General features: G+C 32.7%; 1 protein-coding gene across 6 annotated transcripts in view; it reads left to right on the top strand.

Moving 5' to 3' along the window:
* Positions 1-717: 717 nt before the first annotated feature.
* LOC143250572 (prestin-like) overlaps positions 718-27,000 on the top strand; it is a 79,259-nt gene continuing 52,976 nt past the window's right edge. For 4 of the 6 annotated variants that reach the window (XM_076501337.1, XM_076501335.1, XM_076501332.1 and 1 more), the window contains exons 1-8: positions 718-847; positions 11,908-12,425; positions 14,424-14,592; positions 18,992-19,102; positions 19,360-19,562; positions 20,345-20,509; positions 21,519-21,674; positions 26,087-26,169. In XM_076501337.1, the coding sequence (XP_076357452.1) occupies positions 814-847; positions 11,908-12,425; positions 14,424-14,592; positions 18,992-19,102; positions 19,360-19,562; positions 20,345-20,509; positions 21,519-21,674; positions 26,087-26,169 (1,439 nt within the window). In that variant the 5' untranslated portion in view covers positions 718-813. The remainder of the gene's footprint in view (positions 848-11,907; positions 12,426-14,423; positions 14,593-18,991; positions 19,103-19,359; positions 19,563-20,344; positions 20,510-21,518; positions 21,675-26,086; positions 26,170-27,000) is intronic. The other 2 variants (XM_076501334.1, XM_076501336.1) reach the window with 2 other exon arrangements.

Genomic DNA, 27,000 nt, shown 5'->3' with positions numbered 1-27,000 from the left:
TCTAAATAAATTGAACATGCCTTCATGGGCTTTAACGAAAAGGAAACAATTATTTAAAATTCAACTGAGGGAACCCACAGGTTAACGTAAGTGAATTATTCACTGATAAGAATAGAATTTGTTTGTTTTTGTTTTTTGAATTTCGCGCAAAGCTACTCAAGGGCTATCTGCGCTAGTTTTCTCTAATTTAGCAATGTAAGACTAGTGGGAAGGCAGCTAGTCACCACCACCCACCGCCAACTCTTGGGCTACTCTTTTACCAACGAATAGTGGGATTGAGCATAACATTATAACGCCCCCTCGGCTGAAAGGGCTAGCATGTTTGGTGCGAACGGGATCCGAACCTGCGACCCTCATATTACGAGTCGAACGCCTTAACCCACCTAGCCACACCGGGCAGTATGAAACTGCTCAGCTTTACTGCTAAATAAGTTGTGTTTAGTATAAGTTCATGTCGATTCAATACCGTAGACTAAGTTAATAAGTATCTTTTAGGTGAGAGCTAACTGCAGTCTGTCTGAATATTCCATTTTCCAAGTCCTGCATGCATGGTGCTGTATCAGCACACGTGTCAATAGCCAGTTTTACTCTCCATTCATCATGATAGGAGAGGCAGTGATTGGACGTTCATAGATAACGTCATTATGGAAAGTTTAACTAAAGATATTACCTTTACATGACTTAGTTAAAAATGGTTAGAAACACATAGTATAAATAGTCCTTAGGGAGGAAGAGGGCTATTTTGCATGATAAAGCGAGTTTTCTGTTGCCTCTTTTTTTATTATTAACTTTCGTGGAATAAGTCCAGATATTATGGCTCCAAAGTTTCCAGAGGATGAAGATTCAGGTGAGCCACTATGTAAAGAGAATAGTTTTCTATCATCTCTAGTGATATTTAGATTTAGTTATATATGATGATTTATTGAAGGATATATAGCTCAGATTAAACAGGACATGTGAGTATGACCCTGGTGAAAAATTAGCTCATTTAGTATGTAAAATATTTTATTACATCTGGTAATGATATAATTTAGATTAAATATGATATTGTTTGTCACTGATGATAATAGCACACAAGTCTTAATTTCCAAGCTTAGAGGTCACTTAAATGAAGATCTTAAAACCATGAGTTTTTTTTGTTTAACTTCCATAATTATAAATGATCTAAATACATTTAAATTATGTGTTGTTAATATATATGTAAGAAATTATGTTACAGTCGCAATGCTTAACTTGATTATGCTTACGCGTGTGATTAACATATAAAATATCCTGTATAACTGCCTAAAAATAAATACAAGACTTTATATAATTTTATGTGACTTGTATGTTTCTTTGCTAAAAAAGTATATGTAAATATTCTGTAATTTGCACCCGAATGAAAGATAGGTCCCAAGTATTAAAGTCTTTCAGCCGTGGGGGCGTTATAACATGACGGTCAATCGCACTATTCGTTGGTAAAAGAGTAGCCCAAGAGATGACGGTGGGTGGTGATGACTAGCTGCCTTCCCTCTAGTCTTACACTGCTAAATTAGTGACGGCTAGCGCAGATAGCCCTCGAATAGCTTTGCACGAAATTAAGACAAACAAAAACAAATTAAAGTCAGCTTAAAACCTCCTGCCCCCAGTGGCTCAGCGGTATGTTTGCGGACTTACAAGGCTACAAACCGGGTTTCGATACCCGTGGTGGGCAGAGCTCAGAGAGTCCATTTTGTAGCTTTGTGCTTAATTCAAAACAACTAACGCCCCCTATTGTGCAAGCCAAGCATTTACAACAAAGTTTAGGCTTAAACAAAACATATTTTGTCACCTTCGATAACAACGTGATTCACATTATGGACAGTTTCTTTCTATTGCTAGTCGTGATGATGTTCATCTATTAGGTCAGCGCTTATTTTACGGACTTAAAACGTTAAACTCAGGAGTTCGATTTCTCGTGGTCGACAAAGAGCAGATAGCCTATTGTGTAGCTTTGAACTTAAAACAGTGAAATAAATTTATATTTCAAAATACATACAATATATTTATGCCAACACTGATTATGTCAAAATTTCTACTCCCATTGATGATTTGAATAAACAGGTCGTCTCTTATATCTCATGATTGCACTGTTTGATAGTTCAGGTTATATTCTACCGCTACTGGCATCGGAATAAAATATATACTTGAAAAAACAAACAAACAACAGCAACTGTTTATATATACAAGATAAATGAGTAATGTCTCCAACTGCTACACTCTTAAAATATTTAAAATATTTTCCATTGTCGCTGATGATGAAATAGATTAACCTTTTTTGCTAGGGTGACTGAATTACACCGATTTTTATGAAGAGTTCCTAATTATACGACATTTAAGAACAAATTTGTTTTACGTAAAAAATTTAAACTTAAATGTTCATCAGAGATACGTCCACTAGGTGGATCTATTCTCCTCTCAGAAATGTCGGAATTAAGAATTATTTATAGATTGTGACTTTCATTGACATGAAGATGTTATTATTAATTTCTGCACGGTCAAGTCAGTTATATTGCGTGAGTTGAGCGAAAAGAAGTACCTACAATCTAGTGAGACCTAGAGAGTGGGTTAAATGATAATCTGAAACGGCATCAGACGGTCGAGAATGTGAAAAAGAGTGGCTGACATAATTTCGTGTTTTTTTGTTTGTTTATACACACGAAGAATAAATACACTTAAAGACAGAAACAGGTTATTTCTTTCGTAGTTAATGACACTTAAATCTTACTATTGTGGTACAATTGTAGAAACTTGAAACTGGGTTAAATGATAATTTTAATTTACAAGTTAAATGAATGTCGTTATGTATCCAATTTATAATATTTGGCAACAAGATTGATACACACAGTTTCTTTGTTAATACAAATATATTTTAATACATAAACAATAATACAATTTACAATTACTACAAATGATCTATGTGCAAATGTTTTACAAACAATATTCAATCTTCTTTCTGGTCTGAAACTCTTTTGATATCTTATCGAGGGTTCACGATGAGCGAGTTAATTTCAAGTTTATACAGATACAATTTATTTAACAGGGAGATAGCTAGTTTCTTCGTTCGTCACATGTCGTATGCTTCCCCGTTGAAATTATATAATATTTTCGTAAAAATACTAATGTCCGGTGTGAATCCACTGAAATTAAATGGTTTGTAATGTTCAAAATTAATAATCATTCTTGGACAAATATTTGAAGCTCCCGAGGTTTATACATACGAACTATAGCAAACCAATAACATTTACTCTCTCTTGGTGCATCGCGTTAATTATATTTATAAGCGCAAGAAGAGTTTCTAGAAATTTCAGTTTACGCAACAATATAATCAAAACACCTGTGTTTAAGAACACACATATATTGTTGGTTCTTACACTCAAGAATCTTCTACAACTTTAGTAGATTGGTGGAAACAGTATAAATTATGTACATTTCCAAATACAAATTTAACTCAATCACACTTTGATATTAAGTAGATATATAACAGTAAATTTGCCATATTATATACCCATTCTGCACCCCAAAGTAGCTTCCCACCCACTGTTTCTCTAATGTGTGTGTGTGCGTTTTCATATAGCAAAGTCACATAAGGTTTCTCAAATAAAAAATTCTATAAACTTCACTGAAGTGCACTCTTTGGTACGTTCCTGTCAAAACATTATTCTAACTGAAACTAAATTATTCTTCTTTCACCATTATTTCTTATTGGCTTAATTATTTTATGTGTTTAACATTGAATTAAATATTAAAACATTGTGATGCAGCTAAGGTAAATGTTGAAGTATTTTAGTAAAAGGCAATTTTTTGTTTGAAAGTTTAATTCCCATTACAATATAATATGTCGAATTTTAATTAAATATACACCATCACTAACCACCTAACAGGCCTATCAATTTGAAATTGGATCAGTAACTAACTTTGAAGACAGAGGTTTATTTTTTGTTTAGGTTATCTGATATTAACTCTAAGAGACGGCTGACATGCCCAGAAGGATGACAGTTTAATCCCACTATTAGATCAAGAGTATCCCAAGAGTTAGTTGTGAATGCTGTTGATAAGCTGCCTTGCCTATCATTTCAAAATAGCAGAAGCCTAGCGCGTAACTAATCCTCGTGGACTTGTTACGTACTATAATTTATCTCGGACGACTCTCCGATTTATTATGTTACGTACGTTACGACTTAAGACAGTGGTTCTTAACCTTGTTGGAGGTACTGAGCCTCGGAAGTTTCATACTTGCATTCACTGAACCCTTCGTAATTGGAAAAATAAAATATGATTTTTTTTCAAATTCAAAACATAAGTAGATATTTTATTAGTGCACAAAATAACCATGCATTAGTTGAACACAATATCACTGTGTTCAAAGAACAAAATCAACAAAACATGAATTTCATACAAAAACAAAAACATAACTCAATGAATATTTACTGCAAATCAATGTGACTTTTGCTGTTGCCTTTCAGAGACAAGTTCAGAAAAGAGCGGCTTCACCTTGGCAAGTGCCACTCTCATATCATTTTCGCAACAAAGTCTGTTCCTTTTCTTCGTTTTTATGTCTACCATCCTCGAAAAGGATTGCTCGCAAAGATACGTTGTAACAAACGGTATGAGTATCTCAAGGGCTTTGTTAACAATGAGAGAGTACGCTACGATTTGGTGACACCAAAACGTTGATAGCGTTGTTGTTCTGAAAAGTTGCTGTTGAACCTGGCTCTGCTGAGGTTCAATTATTTAGTCGAGGTATTCATCATTGACATCTGCTGTCGCAACACTAAACGTGAAAGGCTGTCTCACCCATGCTGGATATGACTCTCTGGTGGGGAAGTATCCGTCGAGAGACTTTGCGAGCTCATCTAAGTGCATGGCAATTGCTTGTTTCAGTTCACCGAGTACACAAATATCTCCGATTTCAGACACATTTTTGATCTTACTTACACAGTCGTCCAGCAGGGGAAGTTTGCGAAGTTATCATTCTCTGTTCGTCGTTTCCATAACGGTAGTTTTATTTGAAAAGCCTTTAGGTTTTCTTCCGCTTCGATGATGTCTACTCCACCGCCCTGCATCTGTTGATTGAGATGATTGAGAGCATTGAAGATATTGGCCATGTACGCCAAAATGAAAATGAACTCAGATTTTGCGAAGCAATCTGCATGACAATGTTGGTACTCTAAAAAAAACAGGGCTAATTCCACACGCATGGCAAAAACACGATTCAGCACCTTTCCCCGGGATAACCACCGAACGTTAGAATGGTAGAGAAGTACCTCGAATTCAGAGCCCATTTCATTACACAGCTCTTTGAAGATGCGGTGCTTCAGGGCACTATTTCGCACAAAGTTCACACATTCCACTACAATTTTTAATACTTCTGCCAGTTTTGAAGGCAAGGTTTTTGTTGCCAACGCATGCCTGTGTAAAACACAGTGCGTTACAATGATGTGTGGCGCATCGGCTTTCACAAGCACACCAAAACCAGAGTTTCGTCCCAGAATGACTGGAGCTCCGTCCAAAAAAAACTGCAGAAACCATATCCCGCAAAAGATCGTTGTCTCTGAAGAAGTCATCCACAAGTTTCTTCACGTCGGCTGCCTTAGCTGTTGTTGTAAGAGGCTTACAAAATAAAAAATCTTATCTCGTCGTTTTTCACATAACGCACGAATACAACAAGCTGGCTTAGATTGGAAACGTCAGTGGTCTCGTCGAGTTGAAGGCTGAATTTTGCTGAGTTTAAAATCAGATCTGCAACTACTTGAGCCAAGATGTCATCGCTCATGTCATCTATTCTGCTGCTAATGGTGTCATTTGAAAGAGGAATTTAGGATAACTTATTTTCAGCAGCTTTTTCCAGCATGATATTCACCATCTTCAATGCAGCTGGTTTTACTAGTGCTTCACCAATGGTGTGTGGTTTGCCCTGCTTTGCGATCAAGTACACAACTTCGTATGATGCTGTGAGGATTGGTTTGTCAATGGGTACAAAGCCTAGAACAGGCAAAGTAGCATTTTCATCGAATCTGGCTCTCTTTACCTTGAATTCAGCAAGCGTTGTGTTCTTGTATTTCCCATCTCCATGCAGCTTTAGGGAGAGTTATCTTAGTTTTACCAGTGCTAGACTAGAATTGCTCAACTTGGCATTGCAAATCATACATTGAGGACGCTGACTCCTATCATGTTCCGTTATACACGTGAATCCATATTGTACGTATTCGTCCGACCATTTCCTGTTTTTGCTCGACATAGTTAGTATGAAGGGATTGAAAGATTAGGAAAAAATCACAAATGACGCACGATTACTACAGTCACAAGTCGACTGCTAAGCGCACGAAGTTCCCTGCAGCACAGATATTAAGGTCAAGTAATGTGATGTGATCAGCTGCAGCCAATGATGGCCAAGTAGAGCATGCCGTCACAAACCATACGAGTGGGGTGAACGGAACGGACACACACACAGTCTGTGTGTCTTGATCTCCACCGAAATCCTGAGACTGACTCACCGAACCCCTGGGGTTCGATTGAACCCAGGTTAAGAACCACTGACTTAAGACTTCAACTGATAGAAAAGTTTAATTTTAATTTAGAAGTTACAGAATCTTCTAATTTCTCTAGAACTGAATATTTTATCGATGCTCCAGGTCCACGATGAGCGAATTAATTCTGAGTTAATATTGTTTATGAAACACATGCCAAGAGAAACAAAATAAAGTATTATCTCTTTCTTTTTTTTTTGTCTTGATTCTTGAAAATTAAAGACTGACCAGATACTGGAAAAAGCAGGGCATTTCGTGTAAATGTTATTAACATGACTGATTTGGTTAGTTTGAGCTTGTTGAATAGGAAATTTCACGTTACTTAGGAGGAAATCTTACGTGAATATGAGTAAATTAAAAATCGTCGAAAAACCGTTATTTTAACATCATTAATTAGTGTTTAGATACTGTTTTTGCTATGTTGTTTATAAACAAGTATGATAGAAGTAAAAACTAGAATCGTGTTCGTACTACTATCCTTTACACTATATACGCCAATTTCCTTTTTTCAGCTATACATTTTTATCTAAAGAAATTTCAGTTGTAGTAATATTAAGATAATATCTACATACCAACTCGGAATTTGAATAATATGAGCATAACGTTTAAAGTGATAAATCACATGTTCATGGTGATTAGATAGCGAATTTTTTCATTAAATTATATGTAATCACACAGTCTTGCAAACATAGCACTTCTATTTTCTCCTAATTGCTTCTAGTAATTTTCAAACATCCATCCGGTATAGGATTAAAAGATACCAGGATGAGAAACTTGTTTCCCGAAAGCACGAGCTGACAGAACAAGTCTTAGATCTTGAGCGTGTCTCCATATTATAGAGGATATCTAGTTACGTCACTTATTGAGAATCGAGTTTTATTTCCTGCCATCTTGGACGTAAACATGACGGGTTTCTCAACTTCCCATTTAGCACTTTAACAAATGGTTTAAATGAACCGTCTAAATGTCTGAAAAATGTCAGCAGTCTGGATGGCTATGACGGATTTGTGTTCTGTTCCCCTGGCAATGACCACAATTTAAATATTACCTCGTTCGTCATGCTGACAAATTGGGACACAATTTTAGACATTCACGAAGTGAATTAACGAAATATTTTTAACTGTATAATTTTATTTTCAGTGTTTCGTATACTATAGGAAAGAAACTGAAAGCATACAAAAGGTTATATGCCTATAAATACTTTGTGGCAGTCTAGATGCACAGTGTAAGACTGTGGAAAGTATACGACTTGTCAAATCACGCAATCTAGATAAAGGTAAGCAACACTACAGTAACTGTTAAACTGGACCTAAGTTAGTTTTCATTAATCATGTATTTAGCGGTATTTCATGTCTGCTGACGATTTATATTGCCTTAAGTTAAAAGATGATTGACTTGTATGAGAGGCTGTTTACCAATACTCCTTCCATTTTCTACTACTACTACTACTACTGGATCTATTAGGCCTGAAATCTACATCTAAGTGCTTTATAACACAATGTGTGGATTCTAAAGTTATCGTTACATCTACATTTGCATTTTCTAGGTCCTTTACTTGTAGGACTTTTGTTTAGATTAACATATTGGAATTTATTCATTTAGAAAGTGCTAAGGCCACTGGACCATACTAAGTTCTTTTAATCTGATAGGCCTAGGCCTACAGGTAACAGTAAATTGACAAAGGCATTAAGGCTCCCAAAAGTACAGAAACTAATAGCTTTTAATACACGATTCGATTCAAATATTCACATTTTTCATGTAACAAGCATTACAAAGAATCGGTTTCAGGTTCCTAAATGTATTTATAATATCTGATGTAATATAATTTGTTAATAATATGTAGATACATGTATAACTAACCTGAGATGAAATGTGAACTGCAAATTCTATTAATATAGGTTGTTGGCGTTCATTCCTTGTCACAACACTTGGATTGGCTTTGTTTCAGTGCAACGGTGCGTTATTCCTTCGCTCTTCGTTGGCTGGGAATCTAGAACAGTGGTTTCCAACCAGGGGTGGGAGATAACATTTCAGTTTTTTTGTTTTTTTTGTTTATATTAAGGGTACTGTCCTATATATTCAAAAATTACGTTTGATTTTTATTTCTTATTTTTCTTGTTACAGACGTAGCTTTTTACCTTGTTACGACAAACTATCGTTTCTACCGTCATCGCGCAGACCGAAATCTTAATGTAAACTGTAAACAAACAACAAATGAAACGTAAACATGACATAAATACTCGGCACAACTAATTAGGTTACGTTCGTGAACGCCGTCTTAAAGTGTCTGTTATTTATTTATGTTATGTATTCACTTGATCGTGACTCGAGAAACTTCCAGAAGTATCCAGAATTAATCGATGACATCATGTGACGTATATTCGAAAATGTTCTAGAAAGTTTCGCAGACTATATAAACACATGCGTGATACTATGGTAGTCAGTGCATTGTTGATTCTGTGTTCGTGCAAAAAAACTTCATTATGTAAAAGAAAAGGAAATGGAATTATGATTATGTGAAGTTTGATTTCACTTGCATTGGAACAACTGAGGATCTGGACAAACCCCAGTGCATACTTTGTGATGCTGTCCTTTCAAACGCAAATTTGAGGTATCTAAGCTGCATGAACACTACAACAACTGGCATGGCAGAGCAGCTGTTGCAGGCCATGATGTTGAATCGTTGAAAGGAAAAAGGGCCCGCTTTGATTCTCGAGTAACCCTTCCAAAATTAGGTTTTATATCTGCTGACAAACCACTGCTGGTGGCTTCATACATCGTGGCGTATAAAGTAGCCAAATCAAAGAAGCTCCATACAATTGCGAAAGAGGTGATAAAACCATGTGCATTAGAAATGGCAACAATTGTTCTGTGAAAAGTAGCCTCAAACAAGCTTAAATTAGTGCCATTATCAAATAATGTTATTCAGAACCGAATTGGTGATTTGAGTTCGGACATTTTGGACCAAGTTATCGCAGATATCAAGGATATTTCCTTGAAAATCTCTCTCCAATTGGACATAACAACTGATGTTGCAAATTGCAGTCAACTCATCGCACTAATGAGGTATTTCCATGATGGTGCCATTATGGAAGATTTCCTGTTCTGTGAAGATCTGAAAACAACCACAAAAGGGAAAGATGTCTTCCAGTGTGTGAAGGACTTCTTTGCGAAATACGATTTAGATTAGATATCCAAATTATTGGTTCTGTGTGTACCGACGGTTCCCCCTGCTATGCTAGAAAATAAATCAGGATTTTTTGCACTGATGAAACAAGATATTCCGCACTTGGAAGGTACTCACTGTTTTATTCATCGATATGCTTTGGCATCAAAAACATTGCCTTCAAAGTTTAAAAAGGTCCTTGACACTTCTGTGAAGACCATCAACTGGATTAGGGGTCGCGCTCTGAACCACCGCCTCTTCAAGTCGCTTTGTGAAGATTTTGGAAGTGAGCATTCAGTTTTGCTTTTCTACACAGAAGTCCACTGGCTTTCACGTGGGAGAGCTTTAACGCGCTTCTTTGAAAACTTTTCTGAAGGAACGTGACTATGATCTGCCCGGAGAAATAGAATCACAAGAATTCAACCAAATGCTAGCCTATTTGAGTGATATTTTCACTCATATGAATGACTTGAGTGTATCTCTTCACGGGAAAAACATAAACATATTGAAATGCTGCGACAAGTTAAATGCTTTCAAAGAAAAGTTACATCTTTGGTGTCGACGAGTTAAAAGAGGGAATCTTTAAATTTTCCATCACTCGAAGAAATGGTAGGTATGGATGAGTCCCTAATTCCATGTGTGTGTGTGAAGAAATTGTGGATCATTTGGAAATACTATCAAAGTCATTTGATGGATATTTTGGAGGAGAACTAGAAACTTCTGAAGAATGGATTAAAATCCATACTTCTTCAATTTGGATAATATGTCGGACGATGAAGAACTGAAGCAAGATCTTATTGAACTGCACACAAATCGAGTTTTTGAAATGCAGTTGAAAGCAAAACTTTGGAACAATATTGGTGTTCGGCAATGGACATGTTCCCAAGACTTTGTGAAAAAGCGAGTTTGGATTTAGTGCCCTTGTAAACTAGTTCTATGGATCTTCTATATTTTGTTTTAGACAACCAATGTAAGAACTATGGAGAGCCTCGCTTTGATTATTCAGCCAAGGAAAGTCAGTCACGTATTAGTAAAAAACAACAACAAGGAAATACGAAAAGGATAGAAGTTAACTGTAGACTCACTTGTTTCTGTATGTAACACTAAATTCATGTTAAACAATGAGCTATTCTCAGATAGTGAGTTTACTGATTTACTCGTGTGGTTATTGCTATTTTACCGTTTGTGGTATAATTATGAAGATAAATATATATGTAGAAGAATTAACGAATAAAGTTCTGGAAGGATTGCAACATTTCATTATAATAAATATGACAGCAGTAAATGTTTGGTTTGCTTGTTTTTTCACGTGTTGTTAAGCGTAAAGTTACACAAGGCACTATCTGTGATGGGCCCTCTATGAATATCGAAACCCAGATGTTAGAAGTATGAGTCTTCAGATTTATCGCTGAACTACTTGGGGGCAGCAGTAGTGATTTGTTTGTTTGTAGTTAAGCACGAACCACAATGGGTTATATATGCTTTGTCCACCACGGATATCGAAACCCGGTTTCTAGCATTGTAGGTCCGCAGACATACTGCTGTACCACTAATGGTAAGTGTAAAGGAAAAGTTGAAAGTGAACAAACTGAACATTGATATTTATCCATTGAAGAATATTGTTTTATGTTAATAAAATTTATACAACTTTGGAACTCGAAGTTAAACTGGATGTTTATCTGGTTAATATAGGCACTTATACCGGTAATTACAGTTTTCGGAAAATCAAACTGTTTCTGAGCAAAACGTTTCCACAATAATTTTCTTCAATTTTCAAAAAGTACATTCTACGTGATAAATTTTCAGCCCCAGAGATTATAAAAGTGACCTAAAATAAAACGTTCGTTGGTATGTGTTTTTTATAGCAAAGCCACATCGGGCTATCTGCTGAGCCAACTGAGGGGAATCGAATCCTTGAATTTAATGTTATAAATCCGGAGACATACCGCCGTACTAGGGGAGGGGTGTTTGTTAGTTTATTGTTAGTAAGCACAAAGCTATACAATTGGCTATTTGTTTCTGCTCATCAGAAGGTACGATTTTTAGCATCGTAAACTTACAGTAAATATATGAAATGAAAAAAAAAATATATATTGTAAAGCTGGGTTATTGCTTTTGCCGTTTTGGCCACATATTAACATTTCTTCATAACTCAATAAATTACTTATAAATATATTTATGCTTATATTTCAGGAAAAAAACGGAATTTTGAAAAAAATAAATACAAAAAAAGAAGATCTATGCCATTATTGAACTTTAGGAGAGCAAGCCAGGAAAGTTTGCCATCTAGTGAAAGTAAGAAAAACTGTAGTGGTATAGAATGGAGAAAAGGGAACTCAATATGTAAAGAAACCTTGTCAGTGTCAAGTTTAAATTTAGACGAGAAAGATGATAAGTTCAGTGGTGTGTGTAGTTCGAAAACATTCTGTGATGAAAGTGCCAAGAAGCTTTTTGTCTTGCCCGACGTGACGATTAAAGGATTTACAAACGCGGCTTTGGATATGTCAGACGATGAACTGGCTCCGGTAGACCATTGTGAGGGAATCGAACGTCTTCCCCACGGTCGCTCACCGCGTTCAGGGTCTGTGGTATCCGTCTCATTGCGTAATGTTCCCATCAAGGTAAAAAGACAGGCTATTGACCAGGAATACGTAAATGAAAAATTTACTGGAACTACGTACCCACCTCCACGGATATCGTTAAAAGACGAGGTGAGATTAAAACTTAAAGACGTTAAGTCTTAAGACAGTGTGGATACCTGATATGAAGAATCAGCTAAAAGTATCCATTCTAAAACTTTTAAGTTAAAATGTTATGCATCATGTAGATGACACTGGTGTTATTAAATTAAAGTGTTATTTTAAAATGTTATTATGGTAAATGGGTTTTTCTAAATTTAGACGTGCTTATACAGTACTTGTTACGTCGCGATAAGTTTGGAACTTCACCAAAAAATAACTTTTTTTTAAAGTACAACTAATATAGTATAAAAAATGATAAATAAAATTGTTGAATTTATTAACTGCAAAATAAATACATATACGAAAATTGAAAATTTCCGCCATACAAATAGAAATTTACCTACAAGTATATATAAATTGTAAATTTATTTTCATTATAACTTTGAAACGATTTACTTCTCAATAGATTATGATGATTTGTGTGCCAAAATGGTTTTTCTTACAGAGCAAGTATATAGTGTAAGGAAGCATTATATGTTTGAAAAGATAGAATTATAAAATTCAGAATGATGTCATGAAATAAGTGAGTAGTTTAGCATTGGTTATTGAATTCATTTGTTTATTCAAATATTGATATATAAATACACACACACACACATATATATATTATTGATAAAAGTTTAGTTAGTGTGAATGAATTGATACATTTACTGGAAGTTTTTATGTCAAATATGTGAAATAACATAATATATAGATAGTAAAAGTCTCCCTAGTCTTTGTATGCTATATCGGACCACTTAATTATAAATAAGAAGATTGAAGAAAATGAAATATTAAGTCCAGTTTAGTTTTCAAGAAAGCACCAATACTCCTCAGATCATTTTATAGCAAATCATTGTATAAGAAAAATAAAACTGCCTTTTCTGAACTTAAGCTTATGTGAATCCTGTGACCTTTATTACATGTATCATTCAAATTATGATAATACAAATGCATTTACTACAATGAAGATCATTTTCCCAATAACCAATTGATCCAAATCATTCTGTAGTATTTTTATATTCGCAAGACAGCTAAAATATGCAAGAATTTAATGTTATCATCAGTTTTGACTATTTGTTTTCAAATTATGCCCATGTGAGTTTTATTACCATAAAGAAGAAAAAATCCCAAACCCAAGCACTGACCCAAGAGATACTCCACTAATAATAAGAGACCAGTTTGACTGGACTGCAAAAATAACATTTTGCTTTCTTTCTTTCAGTCATCCTATAATCAGATTTGCTTAACACAAAATATGGACAACAATGAACCATTTTGCTCTTCAAGGTTATCACTGCACATTCACTATTGAAAAAATTAAACATTTAAATCTACCCTTTATTTTCCAAAGTGTAACTGATTTGATTAATTTTTGTGGATACTTTTCATATGGCACATCATTGAAAGTTTTTTGAAAATATGAGTATGCCAACTTCTCATTCTTTCTGTCATTCAGGTAACAATATAATGCTTTTGGAAAAAGTTAAAGGTTCAATGAAAGGAGACTGTCAAATAAAGAATACATATTGATTTTTTTTTTTTACAATTTCACTTTTTAGTAGAATTTGGAAACTTTATTTATCAGACTACAATCTTTCCCTCTACAGAAGTAAAACTATAACTGGCTTATACTTTTCTGGGGCAACTTTTGCCATCATTCTTTAAAATAGAAGTAGCATTAGCAGCTCTCCAATCCTCAGGAAAGTGCCCAATATTTGTTTACTTATTAGAAATGAAACAGAGAGACTTGCATATCAGTATTTTGATATTTAAAACCTAAATGCAATTCTTTTCACTTACTATAATTGTCATTTGCCGGTTATAATCCAATTTAATGATTGACCCAAGTCATTCCTTAATACTTCAACATCTTCATTACAGGTGGAAATACCCAAAATTGAATAATGTTAATGTTATAAGTAAAGTATATTAATTTATGAGGAAGTAAAAAATTCACTAGATAATTTTATTTCCTTTAATCAATAGGTCATAGAGAAGTTGAAAAAGTCATGTAGCTGTACTGGAAAGTGCGTGATAAGGTTATTTTTTGTCTTTTTTCCAATTATTCACTGGTTGCCCCAGTATCGACCCCGTGAATATCTGCTGAACGATCTTGTGTCTGGCTTCACAATTCTTATACTTCACATCCCACAAGGTTAGCTAACATAATTTGTATCAGTCTATTCTGACACTTCCTACAAGGAGAAAGAACAGTTGTTGTTAATCTTATTTTACTCAGTGACAAACTTTATATTAATCCTACATTACTGAATGTGAAGGTTAGTGGACAAAGTTTCTATTAATCTTATCTTACTCATGAAACAAATTAACTCGAGAAAAATTCCCATTTTTATTTTATTTTTCTAATCTACAGCTTATGGACAAATTTCATATTAATTGCATTTTACTTTGCTAAGTAAAATATTCTTTATTTCAGAGTTTATCACACTTGATAAGCAAATAAGCCTGATATTAAAAATTATATTATTCCTGGACTTACTTTACTCATCATAAGAAAAAATAATAACCTTTCTATTACTCTTATTTTACTCACCAAACAAGGTAAGTGGATAAACTTGGTTTATCTTATTTTACTCATCAAACAAGGTAAGTGGATAAATTTGGCATTTATCTTATTTTACTGATTAATAAACATAATATCTTATTTTACCCCCCAAACAAGGTAAGTAGATAAACTTGGTATTAATCTCATTTTTCTCATTAATAAACATGATATTCATCTTATTTTACCGACCAAACAAGATAAGTGGATAACCTTGGTATTAATCTGATTTTACTCATTAATAAACATGATATTCCTCTTATTTTACCCACCAATTAAGATAAGTGGATAAACTTGGTATTAATCTTATATTACTCATTAAACAAGGTAAGTGGATAAATGTGGTGTTATTCTTATTTTACTGATTAATAAACATGATAATAAACTTATTATACCCACCAATAAATGTGGATAAATGTGGTATTATTCTTATTTTACTGATTAATAAACATGATAATAAACTTATTATACCCATCAAAGAAGGTAAGTGGAAAAAACTTGTTATTAATTGTATTTACTTGTTAAATACATGATTTCATCTTATTTTACTCACCAAATAACATAAGTGGATAAATAGGATACTCATTTTATTCATCAAACATGGTAAGTGGATAAATTTGGCATTGATCTTATTTTACTCATTTATAAATGTGGTATTCATCTTATTTTACCCACCACACAAGGTAATTAGGTACACTTGGTATTAATCCTAGCTTACTCATTAATAAAGATGATATTCATTTTATTTTGCTCATTAATAAACATTATATCTTATTTTACCAACGAAACAAGGTTAGTGGATAAACTTGATATCAATCTCATTTTCTTAATTATTATTCATGATATTCAATTTATTTTACTCATCAAACAAGTTAAGTGGATAAACTGGGTACTAATATTATTTTACAGATCAATAAACATGATATTCAACTTATTTTACTCACCAAATGAGGAAAGTGGATAAACTGGGTACTAATATTATTTTACTGATTAATAAACATGATATTCAACTTATTTTACTCACCAAATGAGGAAAGTGGATAAACTGGGTACTAATATTATTTTACTGATTAATAAACGTGATATTCAACTTATTTTGCTCACCAAATGAGGAAAGTGGATAAACTGGGTAGTAATATTATTTTACTGATTAATAAACATGATATTCAACTTATTTTACTCACCAAATGAGGAATGTGGATAAACTGGGTAGTAATATTATTTTACTGATTAATAAACATGATATTCAACTTATTTTACTCACCAAGTGAGGAAAGTGGATAAACTGGGTAGTAATATTATTTTAATGATTAATAAACATGATATTCAACTTATTTTACTCACCAAATGAGGAAAGTGGATAAACTGGGTACTAATATTATTTTACTGATTAATAAACATAATATTCAACGTATTTTACTCACCAAATGAGGAAAGTGGATTAACTGGGTAGTAATATTATTTTACTGATTAATAAACATGATATTCAACTTATTTTACTCACCAAATGAGGAAAGTGGATAAACTGGGTACTAATATTATTTTACTGATTAATAAACATGATATTCAACTTATTTTACTCACCAAATGAGGAAAGTGGATAAACTGGGTAGTAATATTATTTTACTGATTGATAAACATGATATTCATCTTATTTTACTCATCAAATAACAAAAGTGGATAAATATGATACTCATTTTATTCATCAAACATGGTAAGTGGATAAAGTTAGTATTAATCTTATTTTACTCATTAATAAACATGATATTTATTTTATCCACCAAACGAGATAAGTTGATACACTTGATATTCATCTCATTGTCCTGATTAATAAGCATGATATTCATCTTATTTTACCCAACAAACAAGGTAAGTCAATAAATTTGGCATTAATATTAGTTTACTCATTCATAAACATGATATTGATCTTATTTTACTTATTAATGAACATGATATCTTATTTTATCCACCAAACAAGGTTAGTGTATAAACTTGATATTAATCTCATGTTCCTGATTAATAAACATGATATTTAATTTATTTTACTTATCAAACCAGGTAAGTGTATAACCATCTTATTATTCTTATTTTACTTGTTAATAAATGTGATTTCATCTTATTTTACCCACCAAACAATGTAAGTAGATAATTTTGTATTCATCTAATTTTACTCATTAATAAACATGATATTCATCTTATTTTACTTATCAGATAACATAAGTGGATAAACATGATACTCATCTTATTTTATCCACCAGACGAGGTAAGTGGATAAACGTGGTATTAATCTTATTTTACTGATTAATAAACATGCTATTCATCTTATTTTACCTACGAAACAAGGTAAATAAACATGGTATTAATCTTGTTTTACTCATTAATAAACATATCTTATTCTACCCACCAAGAAGGAAAGTTGGTAAACTTGGTATTAATCTCATTTTATTTATTAATAAACATTATATTCATTTTATTTTACCCACCAAACAAGGTTAGTGTATAAACTTGATATTAATCTCATGTTCCTGATTAATAAACATGATATCCAATTTATTTTACTTATCAAACCAGGTAAGTGTATAACCATATTATTATTATTATTTTACTTATTAATAAATGTGATTTCATCTTATTTTACCCACCAAACAATGTAAGTAGATAATTTGGTATTAATCTTAGTTTACTCATTAATAAACATGATATTCATTTTATCCATCAAACAAACTTGGTAGATAAACTTGGTATTAATCTTATTTTACTGATTAATAAAGATACTATTCATCTCTTTTACTCATCAAACAAGGTATGTGGATAAACTTGGCATTAATCTTATTTTATTCATAAATAAACATGATATTCACCTTATTTTACTCATTAATAAACATGATATTCATTTTATCCATCAAACAAACTTGGTAGATAAACTTGGTATTAATCTTATTTTACTGATTAATAAAGATACTATTCATCTTCTTTTACTCATCAAACAAGGTATGTGGATAAACTTGGCATTAATCTTATTTTACTCATAAATAAACATGATATTCACCTTATTTTACTCATAAATAAACATGATATTCACCTTTATTTTACTCATAAATAAACATGATACTCATCTTATTTCACTCATTGATAAACATGATATTCCTCTTACTTTACCCACCAAACAAGGTAAGTAGCTGAACTTGGTATTAATCTTATTTTACTTAAGGATAAATTGGTGTTAACGTTGTACTATCTGCCATATAAAGCAAATGGACAAATTGATATTAGTGTTATTTTACTTATGGACAAACTTTGTATTACTTTTATTTTATTATTGGACACACTTGATATTAATGTTAATTCACTCACCAAACATGGAAAAATGGACATACTTTCTATTGACCTTATTCTATTCACTAAGAAAGAGAAGTGTACAAACTTTCTATCAATCTTATGTTACTAATGGACAAACTTTGTATTAACCTTATTTTAATTACTAAACAAAGTAAGTGAAGAAACAATGTAGAAGGCCATTGGATAAGCATCATTATTAGTTTTTTTCCTATTTTACTGAACATAGAAGGTTACTTTCTAGAAATGATTCACAAATGAAACTTATGTTTACTTGTGTATAGAAGCCCATTTTGTTAATGTAAGAGTACTACATTCCTAAAATGAGATAATTTCATTATATTTATATATCAATGTTTGTTAACTTAATATCACATTCACATTGGTTTTGTATATTTTCTTCTTGGCTTGTGGAGTTCTTTGTTCTAAGTTGATAAAATAAATAAAGATTGGATTGATGAAGACGTCCATAATATATAAATACAAGTGTGTAAAAGGTTATTCTAAATTCAGTTTGTTATTGTCATTTAAGATATATTGTATTCTTGGAATACTTATGCATATTTGAATTAAGAGAAAATAAATTTGAAACATAGTCTATTGTATGGCTATTGTTAATAAATTATATTAAATATGCTATTGTATTTCCCCTCAGGAATGGCTTATGGACTATTAGCATCAGTTGATCCTGTTAATGGATTATATGTGTCTTTCTTCCCAGTCCTGGTTTACTTCCTGATGGGGACATCTAGACACATATCTGTAGGTAGGCAGTCTCATTTATTCTGCTCCCTGTGGCTGAAATGTAAAGCCTCTAAAGAGAGGATACTAAGTTGATTAATGTATGTTTGAATATTTTATTTTATTTTTTGCTTATGAAAGATTCTGAAGTATGAACTAGTTCATATAGTCTGCAGTTTAGAGCTGTAACAAATTTTAATTTTAACTTTATTGATTGAATGGCATTTTGAAAGTAACAGGTTATTAATAAGATTTTCACATACGAGGGCTGAATCTTTTCAGGAACATTTGCTGTGGTGAGTTTAATGATTAGCAGTGCTGTAAGTAAACTTGGAGCAGTTGATTCATATAAGCACAATGCTTCCCATGTTGAACAGGAAAATACAAGTGAAGCTGTTGTTGCAATGAAAACTTATGAAACCAGCTGGCCTCCAAGTAAAGAAGAAGCTATTGTTGCTTTAAGCCTGACCACTGGCTTGTTTCAGGTAGAATTTATAATTTATCTTCTTTACATATAGTTTGGATGAAAGCTTACATTCAACAAAATTTTTGTGATTAAAATTAATGTAACTTTTAAGATATAGAAACCAAAGTACTCTGAAATCAGTGTTTTTATTTTAGTCTTGCCCCTTGATAGTGAAGTACTGGTCTATCTTGGTGCAGACTGATAAAAACTTACTTGTATGCACATTCATAGATTAAACTTGCAGTTTCAGTTAGTGTTAACACTTCAATTTACTGTCGACAACAAGGTAGTTTACTGAAAACATTTTGATTTACATTTGTTAAAGAAAATTATATTATGTACTATGTCAAATGAGCAATCTCTCACACTTAGATAAAATAAGATTTGGGCTCGGCAGGGCCAAGCATGTTAAGGTGTGCGACTCGTAATCTGAGGGTCGTGGGTTCGCATCCCTGTTGCGCCAAACATGCTCACCCTTTCAGCCGTGGGAGCGTTATAATGTGACGGTCAATCCCACTATTTGTTGGTCAAAGAGTAGCCCAAGAGTTGGCGGTGGGTGGTGATGACTAGCTGCCTTCCCTCTAGTCTTACACTGCTAAATTATGGACGGCTAGCACAGATAGCCCTCGAGTAGCTTTGTGCAAAATTCAAAAACAAACAAACAAACAAAAATAAGATTCTAGATTATGATGTAAAGAAAAGTAGCTTAAATTGGATAAGTTCATTGGAAAGCCTGATGCAAAGAAATTAAATTCATGTCCTGTTATTAGTGTAATTTTACAACCATTTTTTCTCTTAAAGGTGTCAATGGGCTTGCTTCGTCTGGGATCTTTATCAATAGTTCTGTCAGATCATCTGATTTCTGGTTTTTCAACTGGAGCTGCCATTCATGTTGCTACTTCTCAAATAAGAAATCTGTTTGATATTCATATCTCCAGATTTCATGGACCATTGAAGATAATATATGTTTGTTATTGCTTTCTTAAATTAATTTTTCTAAGTAGAAATAAGTTTCATTGGGCTACTAATAAGCTAATTAATTTAAATTATACTGTGTAATTCTGTAAAGTCATAAAATAGACATTTTATCACCTAACTAAATATTACAGTGTATACCATTATTAGCTTATGTACAGAGAGCTTCAACATGCATATTATTATTAGTACAGTTACAACAGAAAGTGTTTGTACCCCTGTGTCCTGAGAGGTTTTTTGCTCATAACTTAAAAAGTATCATGATTAGGCAAATAGGAGTATAATATATTATAAATATTTTACTAACACACATCTACATAAATTTTTATGTAAATTAAACAACAAATAATCTGTTTATAAACAAATAACCAAAAATAGGAGGAGCAGAAAGTGTTCATACATTTCAGAATGTGTGAAAAAAACTGATATTCCTGTAAAAATTGAAAACCTTTGGCATGAGTTGAAGACCAGGGTTCATCAGCATCATCCGAAAAACTTGTTAGAGTTGGAAGCCTTCTGTAAAGAAGAATGGAAGAAAATACCAGTTGAGTACTGTCAAACAATCATGGAGGGCTATGAGGAGAGATTGCACCAAGTAATTCACCTGAAAGGCTACACAACTGACCATTAAAGTAGATGCACGAACACTTTCTGCCCCTCCTATGATTGGTTATTTGTTTATAAACAGTTTATTTGTTGTTTAATTTACATAAAAATTTATGTAGATATGTGTTAGTATAATATTTATAATAAATTATACTTTCATTATCCTAATTGTGATACTTTTTAAATTATGAGGAAGAAACTACTCACGACGCAGGGGTACGAACACTTTCTGTTGTAACTGTATATTGGAGAGATTTTCTCAACAGAAATTGTTTCAGACAGTATTGGGAGAAATTCCACTGTTAAAATAAGGTTTTTCATAATAATTATGGCATCTTATTCTTGTCTGGTATCATGTGTCACATATATAGTTTATTTCTTTCATATCTTTTAGACATATATTGATATCTTCTCTGTTCTGGGAATGGCAAATCCAGCTACTGTTATCATTTCTGCCATTGCTATTTTTGTGTTAGCATTGGTGAAGGAACAAATCAATGCTAGGTTTCGTAAGAAGCTCAAAATGCCTGTTCCTATAGACTTAATAGTAGTAAGTATAAGGGTATTTCAGTTATTACTCCTTAATTTGATAAGAATCAGATCTTGGTACTTTTTAATTTTTTTCCTGACTTAAGCTTTTCATTATATGTTCATCTTGGTGCATTATTATGTGAGTTTTTAGTGTTTAGTCACTTAACGTCTGGACTTTTATTGTATATGATAACCTAACTGGATAAAAATAAAACTCATTTGTGTTGAAAATACAATAAATATAAATCCAGCAAACAGTTTTTAGATACAGTGATAAATAATATGAACTTGCATGAAATACCCATGGCCAGTTTGTTAGGGCACTTGACTTGCAACCTGATGGTTGTAGATTCAAATCCTCAAATGTGCTTACTATTTTAACTGTGGGGGTGTTATAATGCAATGCCTAATCTCACTATTCATTGGTAAAAAAGTAGCCGAAGAGTTGGGGGGAGGTGGATGGTGATGACTAGCTGCCTTTCCTGTAGTCTTACAATGCTAAATTAGGAATGACTAGTGTAGATAGCCCTTGTGTAATTTTATGTGAAATTCAAAACAAGCAAACATATACTCATGCTCTGTTGTGTGGACCAAAAGGTCCCTCATGAACCATAGAGGCCCTAACACAGGCTTCTGTATTATCCTCTGTTATTTCTGTGGTTACTCTCTTAAAATACCTGCCCATGTGCTACTTCCAAGATTGGTAGTATGAGCGTAATTCCAAACTTTCTACTTCTTGGATGACAAAGGGGCCAGAAACACAAACTTTGATGCTAGATTTAGGTTTATCAATCATGAAAACCTATTTCTAGTCCCCTTTCATGCATGCCTGTGTGACCTGTCTCCGTTACATTTTAGCTCCCTGGGGTGGAAAGGGCTATCAATGAAGGTAAAGACACCTCTAGACAAACTAGTCCACTTTACATGTTTGTTCCTGCTGCATCCAAATTGTGGAAGGAGTATGTTGTAATACAAACATACAACGTGAATAAATAGAATGTAAGTGATATGTTAATTCTACTTTGTTTCCTTAGGTCACAATAATAAATAATACTAATGCATGCTTTTTATATGTTAATGTTTTAGAAATACAGCCATTGGTTTCTGGAGATTTGTTGTCCAATACAAATAATAAATGATACACAAATTAAGTATATTTTTCAGGAAATAATAATAATTATTAGTAATACATTTTTTTATATATTAATAATGAATCCAACCTTCACCTTCTTAGGATATAACATTCAATACTAATAATATTTGATACACTATCAAACTTTAGCTTTAGAAATTCTACTTACCTCACTGGGTATGTCTCAAGCCTTAACCAAACTCCCACCCTTTAATGGTTTATGTATATTGTACCAGCCTATGTTGTAAATATCATAATGTTGTAGCTCTCCACCAGTAGAAGGGTGACACATCCTCTATGCACAGTTGTCCTATTAGGATCCAGTGCATATTCATAGCCTCATTCTTTTTCTCAGCACTGCTTGTGACCTTTTCTTGTACTATTTTAATTTCTTTATTTATTGCTATATTACATTTATCTTTGTTGCACATTGATTTCATTCATATGATTAAACCTTCATTTCCTCTGGCTATCACGTTTGTAGCACATGACCAGAGGCTCATTTTTCCTCAACACTGCATATGTTAAGAAACTTATTCTTCTTGTGAGTTTGAATTTCTTGTCACATTAAATGAACACTTTTCTTTGTCCAAAATTACATTTCTTCTCATTGTGCTTTTACTCCTCTCTGAAACTTTTTTTTTTCTGGCCACCATATTTCTCACAGTAACAAATATATAACCACAAAAACAAAATGCTCTAAGGCCCAGATATTTACCTTCAGTCATTTTCTTGAATTCTGTCAGTGGTGACAGGAAGCACTTTATCTGTTCATGGTCCTTTAGTTCAGTAGTTATTTCTTTAGTTTACTTAGTAGAGCTAGGCCTGTTATGTGCACATCTGAGTACATATTAATGTTTAATGTCTAAAATATACACCCAAATATTTTGTGAATGTTAGATGTGTGAAACTTTAAAATATATCTTGTGAATATTGGACAGACTTTGTCTAATATATATATATATCTTGTGAATATTTGGTGTGTCATAAAATTGACTAAAACATATACATAAATATTTTGTGAAAGTTGAATGTTTGAAACATTGACCAAAATGTGCACAAGTGTTTTGTGAATGTTGGATATCTCAGATTTTATCAAAAACTAGATCATACATATAAATATTGTATGAATATTTTATAGTTGAAACTTTAACAATGTCTCTTACATTTTGAGGTTTTTGTGCTTTCCTGACTTCATATTTTCAAAATGCTTTTGCTACATTCTAGCATTTAAATATCAAGTATTGTTTTACACAGCTGACTTTCTCAAAAAACTGTACATCCAGAGTTTTGTAGATCAATGGGAGAGCATAAAGATTATCTTTGCACTCCAAAATTTAGCTGAAAGTTATTTCTGATACAGTACTTCCTTTTGCTCACAAAATTAACTGTTCTTGATTGAGCATAGAAATTACTCTACATTTATTCTTCTATCAAACACTTCATGTATTCTGTTTCCACAACTTGCTTTTATTTGGTCCTTGGCAAGGAGATCATTTTTCTCTAGTCACACATAACTTCTCATTTGGTTCAATCCATCCATTCTTCCTAAATGGAATTGTATCAGTGAAAATGGAAAATCTTTTGCACACAGGTCCAGACTTGGGGATTTACTGCTGCTCCCTCTACTGTTCCTGGTTTTTCCAAGCTTCTCACATGTATTTTTTTACTGTGGGTCTTTGGTTTTCTTCATTTTAGGTTATTGGGCAGCTCTATATTATACCTTTTGCCTTTCTTGTGACCACATAATTGTTCTCTCACCCATCCTTCCTTTCTTAATCCATTCTTTTTAATTTTTTGATTATCTTGACAACATGTCCTTCCATTTTGGGATATTAATGTGGTCCTCCATCTCTTTACCTCCTTTTGACCTACATCCTCGTTTTCTTTTTTTGTTCAATTTGTCCTTCAAGGCATATTTCTTTCTCTTTCTGACCTGTGGGTAGCAATGGTCTGGCTTATTTACCATAGACATAACATACACACTTTACCACCATATGTTTCTTTTCCTTTATTTTGGGTCATTCCTTCCTCCCCACAACCTCTGTGACTCATGAGGGTAACTCCTACTCTTCACTGATTTCTCTTTACTTCTCATCTCTATCCCCATCCGTATCCTGATAGATTTTATGTCTTGTTCATGCCTTTTATTATTACATAATCCATACAACTTCCTTTCATGGTTCATGTTTCCCTCTTTTTATCCCTTGGGAACCCTCTTCATCCAGGAATCTCTCTTCCTTTTACTATACCATTTGAGTTAATCATTTGAACCAATGAGCTTATTTTTCCTCATTTACTTCTCAGCATACTTTGTATTGTGTTATCTCTCATCAAATTCAACATTTTACCTTTTCCCTCACTTCTCGCCTTCTAGAGGAGATCCTGCAATTAAGAATATGGATTAATTTTAACACATTCATCTCCCACTATTTATACCATATCATGGATTCAGCTTCCTCTGGTTCTCACTTTCCAGCTGTAGCTATACTCCAATCTGTGGTGAGACTCTGACACTCAGTAAGTCTTTGTTATTTGCTTATTTTATTTCAGAAGCCCAATCTTTATATCTTCATTACTTGGATCTTACTCTGTGGTGAATGGCTCCTAACCAGGAATTCTTTAACTCTATAATTAAACTGTACAACATTGTTGAATCTTGCTTTCTTTTCATGGCTACACATGCTGACCTTTGAGATGAAGTGTTTCACAAGATCACTTTTAGATGAATAACTTCACAATATTTACTTCATAAATTGGCCAGTTCTAGAACATGCCGCCCATGGACTTCATGTTCATGAGACAGCTGCCTATCTCTTCCTTGCCTCTATTGAATAAATCAGTATGGTCTGTTTTTCAAAATAGAGTTTTATGATCACCCATTGTACTTTATTAGGTGTCAACGTTTCTCTTGACTCTCCAATGCATTTTCACCTCCCTTTCTTCTAGTGGAGTAGGGGAGTCCTCACCACTTAACAGTTCCAGGAAACTTTCAAAGTATCATTAGATAAAATTAAAAAATTTGACTATATAGTTGAATTTTATGATTACATCTTTATTTTATATGAGAATCAATAGTCTCTATACAAAGGTCTTCTTTTGCATTTTTGATAGGTTTTTTTAATTTTTTATTGGTATTTAGTAATATGAGTGTAATTGATATGTTCAGAAAGAGTTGAATAACTTAAAAATTGTAAATGATTTATTGCATTGTTTTTGTTTATTGCTGACTTAAGAAAATGGTAAAGCCAATGTATTAAAATAATTATTTTATTACATGCTTTCTTTGATATTTTCAGGTTGTAATAAGTACTGTTGCATCTTATCTGGGAAATTTTAACAAAAATTTTGGAGTAGAGATTATGGGTCATATTCCTACAGGGTAAGTTAAAACGTTAAATTTATGATATTTAAAAATGAATTTTACATGTTTTTGTTTCCAAGGGGAAGAATATTACTTAAGGATGCTATGTCCCTTGTATATAAGGGGCCATTTCCAAAAATTGAAAGATGTGAATTGGCCCACTGTGATTTATTCAGTACATAAGCCATATTTTGACAAAATACAAAAATCATATGAGGCTCTTATTGTATGTTATAGCTTGATAATATTAGTAATTTGAGTTTCTAATTTGTATGAAACTATAGACTTGATATTTTGATATCACAAAAATCTAATTTTGAAGAGTGCAGCATTCAACAACGTACTACATGATTCACTAAAATCTATATTTGGATGTGTTGTTTTAATATTTACTTTCAAAATAAGAAATTATCTCATATATAATAAAGTTTTAGTTATAATCTACAATTTGATTCCAAACTTATTGATATAAATTCATAAAATAGTAGTTTAATAAAATTTCGAATGCAAGTCAACAAATGTGATGACATGGCCTTTGACCTGTGATCCATCATAAAAGAGTTAATTTATAACTAATGTTTAGTAATATTTACACATTTTTATCACTCCTACAGAAGCATGAAAATAGCAACTGAATAATGGGAGAGAATTGTTTTGCCACTTGTCATAAATATGACCTTTCATGTATTATAGAACTATAGTGATAGTTGTAAATGTATTTACAATTATCAATATAGTTCTGTCAAAAGGCGTGATCAAATATTATTTTAAGTTTTAATTACATTTCCAATTATCATTATAATTTTGACATAACTCATGAGCATGTAGTGCTTGATAAAGTTATTTTGC

This window comes from Tachypleus tridentatus, chromosome 5 (assembly GCF_004210375.1).
Source record: "Tachypleus tridentatus isolate NWPU-2018 chromosome 5, ASM421037v1, whole genome shotgun sequence".
In the NCBI taxonomy this organism is placed as follows: domain Eukaryota; kingdom Metazoa; phylum Arthropoda; class Merostomata; order Xiphosura; family Limulidae; genus Tachypleus; species Tachypleus tridentatus.
Note: the sequence above shows the minus strand (reverse complement) of the source record. Positions and strands in the feature narration are given on the sequence as shown.